Consider the following 3,074-nt stretch of genomic DNA (forward strand, 5'->3'; position numbering starts at 1 on the left):
CATCATCATCATCATCATCATCATCATCATCATTTAAAGAAATATAAATGACCCAACTCATTGCTTGACTTGTTTTTCTTTCATTCGTTGTTACCAAAAGAAATACTTTCATAAAATAGGCAAATTTGCACATTTCCATCGGCATCAAAACAAATGTTAAAATGTGGAAATAAAAATGGGTGTCGTGAACGGTTCAAGTGAGTCTTTGGACTCACCGTCGTTAACCCTGCCAACTGACGCTAGACGGGAAAATTTCAGCGGAAGTTCACAGGGCTTTTATTTGTGCCAGATCTATTGCTCTGACCTAAGGAAGAAATCGATTCCTTGTTACAGTAAGCACGTGGTTATACATATATTCGGATTGTAATATCGCCGACAGTGATATTGCATTGACCCAACGTTTTCTTGCATGCGTACAATAGTAGAGTACGTTCATCTGTATTGAAGGTATTATTATGTTTACTGCAAAGTGATCACTGACATGTAATGATTGAGGACAACTGTATTACTTACGATAATAGGGCAGGCTTTGTCCACCTGAAAGCGTCAAATCCTTTTGTTTTATACATATATACTGCTAGGGCAAGCTGGCCAAATTCTCCGGGCGGAAAATATTCCAATATCTTCATCAATACCACAAGAAATAGGCGATAGAAAAGCGATAAACCATAAATTAGTGGTCAGAGAATTACCGCGTGACTAAAGCCCAGAAGAGTTTACCGACATTATGTTATGGTACCTTCTCAATCTTCAACCCAACCAGCCGCGCCTGATATGTAAGCGCCGCGGCACATGCGACACGTGTATTTTGGCACCATATACAAGCTTCACTTCTTCATATGTAATAGCAGCAGGAAAGGCTACAGTCACGTACGTCGTGCCAACCCGAAATACATGCACAAGTAAACACATCACTGGCTGCGTCGCTGCACTGCTCTGCACTAGCGCGCGTATAACGAATGGCCGAAGTAAAGCGCGACGAAAACATATGTCACCAATCTCTAATTAATTAATTAACTTATTAACTAATTATTAGTACAATTATCTAATTAATTAATTATTTAATTATCATAATAACTGTCTAACTAATTAATTATCTAATTAATTTCTTAATTATCTAATTATTATTACAATTATTAATTAAATAATTAATTATCTAATTATCTAATTAAATAATTAATTATCTAATTAATAATTGAGGGTGAAATGATCCCGTTGCACTGCGTACCGTTTTTGGGTTGCACCGAGTACTGCATTAGGTCGTACTCGGGCTTATGACCGCTGACTACCATGGTTCTGTGACCGCCGTTGTTCATGTAGGCAGTCGGGTCCGGTTCGTCCAGGTTGTTCAGCGACGAATGGTTCGTGTGGTTGTTCGAACCGTCGGAGAACGTGCTTCTATCGTCGATGTCCAACTTCGGAAGTCGCTTAACAGTCGCCTTCCTGTTTATCGGGCCTTTCTTTTGGTCTAGGATTCTGTGGTCAGAGGCGATATTCCTGCGTAGCGCGAATAGCCTCGTAAACAATAGTGCCTCGGGTAGAATGCGAGGGTACCGAGAATAGTCATTATCGCTGGACTGATCGAGGCAGCGTTTAGGTAAAGTCAACAGTAGCCAGTTTCATATATGTTTCGTCGGTGGCGATAATCAATATTTCCGTGACGACCTTGGCCCTTGGGGAGCATTGATTTTTTAAGAGTTGAACGCAACGATGACTTGGTTACTAATTACGTAAGGTCAGCAACAAAATATCACACAAATTGTGACGTAGTTTTCACGAAAGAGTGAGATATAACGTTAATGAGGTAAAGGTTACGAACGCAATGACGCAAACGTGGTAAATGTGGGGAAGCTACGATACACGGGGATGAAGATGAGAGGATGCTACGATACACGGGGATGAAGATGAGAGGATGCTACGATACACGGGGATGAAGATGAGAGGATGCTACGATACACGGGGATGAAGATGAGAGGATGCTGAGATACACGGGGATGAAGATTACCGTTTCTCCTTTTGCGTCAAATCTTTAAGCATCCTTTCGCCATCTGATCTTGGGGTTGGATTCTCGTGGAGTCGTTTCGTGTGGCTCAAATCTGTCAGGTAGACCTTCCTCGATTCGTGGGCCTTATGGAATGCCTGTACGATTCGCAGTCGTTAAAAGTTACTATTCATGCTATTTTACACTTTATAAGCACGGCTGCAATAAAATTTCACACTTTGAGTGTACCTCCTGGAAACCTCTGTTTCGAAGGCAAAGGTTATCATAGCGATGCGCTTTGTGCTGGTCTCCTATTTAAGTCAACCACCTAAAGTGGTGCTCTCTACTCACTGTTCTAAGACATGGCAATTAAAAAAATCTCAGCGCTGACAACCCAACCTCGACCGGCTTTACCATTATTCTAATTATGCTCAATCGAATTTTCAAGTAGAATTCCCAATCATTCAAATCCCCCCCCCCTATTTCAATTAGACTGACTCTAAACGTCAATGTGCCTGAGCCCACAAGGGAGTTGATTCTCAACGACGTGTATGGAGTCAGTCTAATTGACTTGAATTTGACGGCAGTTCGATGTATTTGCCCGAGTGGTGTGATGGTGTACCTTTGCCTCCTGTTCAAGTCTCCATTCGTAGTCGCGCAACTCGGTTATGAACGTCTTTCTGTCGTTTGCCAACCGCTTGACGAGCTTTGCCAGCTCCCCCTGGTGTCAGGTGATGAATGAGAATGTATCCCGAGTGGTGGGAAAATGTGTAAGGATGTATCGAATGAGCTTCCAATGGAGCTTGTAATATATGGACAATGACGACCCAGCTACGAGCAAATACGGGCATTCTAAGCAAATTAACCCCAATAACGGTTATTCCTAATAACCGTAATAGATAGTAATTAACATGCTAGCATTACCTGTGAATAAGCAACGATATCAGTACAATCACGTCTCTACCCACTCACCTCAGACATAGAATCCATTCTTTCTAGCAATACTGGAATAAATGCAGCAACGGCGTTAATTTCTCACTCTTTATATACAGTGCGTAACTTCTTTTCAGTATCGCTATATATATAAATAAAT

The 3,074-nt window shown here is 41.5% G+C and overlaps 2 protein-coding genes across 3 annotated transcripts in view; both read right to left on the reverse strand.

Annotated features, from left to right (window-relative positions):
• The window catches only part of LOC106808941 (coiled-coil domain-containing protein 169-like), a 4,638-nt gene extending 1,658 nt beyond the window's left edge, over positions 1-2,980 (reverse strand). The window contains exons 1-6 of one of the 2 annotated variants that reach the window (XM_014811865.1): positions 2,954-2,980; positions 2,604-2,702; positions 2,006-2,139; positions 1,229-1,497; positions 514-537; positions 216-304 (exon numbers count right to left, since the gene is read on the reverse strand). In XM_014811865.1, coding sequence (XP_014667351.1) covers positions 255-304; positions 514-537; positions 1,229-1,497; positions 2,006-2,139; positions 2,604-2,702; positions 2,954-2,971 — 594 coding nt within the window. In that variant the 5' untranslated portion in view covers positions 2,972-2,980 and the 3' untranslated portion in view covers positions 216-254. The remainder of the gene's footprint in view (positions 1-215; positions 305-513; positions 538-1,228; positions 1,498-2,005; positions 2,140-2,603; positions 2,703-2,953) is intronic. The other variant, XM_014811864.1, reaches the window with a different exon arrangement.
• LOC106808940 (coiled-coil domain-containing protein 169-like) overlaps positions 1-3,074 on the reverse strand; it is a 10,697-nt gene that overhangs the window by 3,701 nt on the left and 3,922 nt on the right. The window lies entirely within an intron of this gene.

Source organism: Priapulus caudatus, unplaced genomic scaffold (assembly GCF_000485595.1).
Source record: "Priapulus caudatus unplaced genomic scaffold, Priapulus_caudatus-5.0.1 Scaffold316, whole genome shotgun sequence".
Lineage (NCBI taxonomy): Eukaryota > Metazoa > Priapulida > Priapulimorpha > Priapulimorphida > Priapulidae > Priapulus > Priapulus caudatus.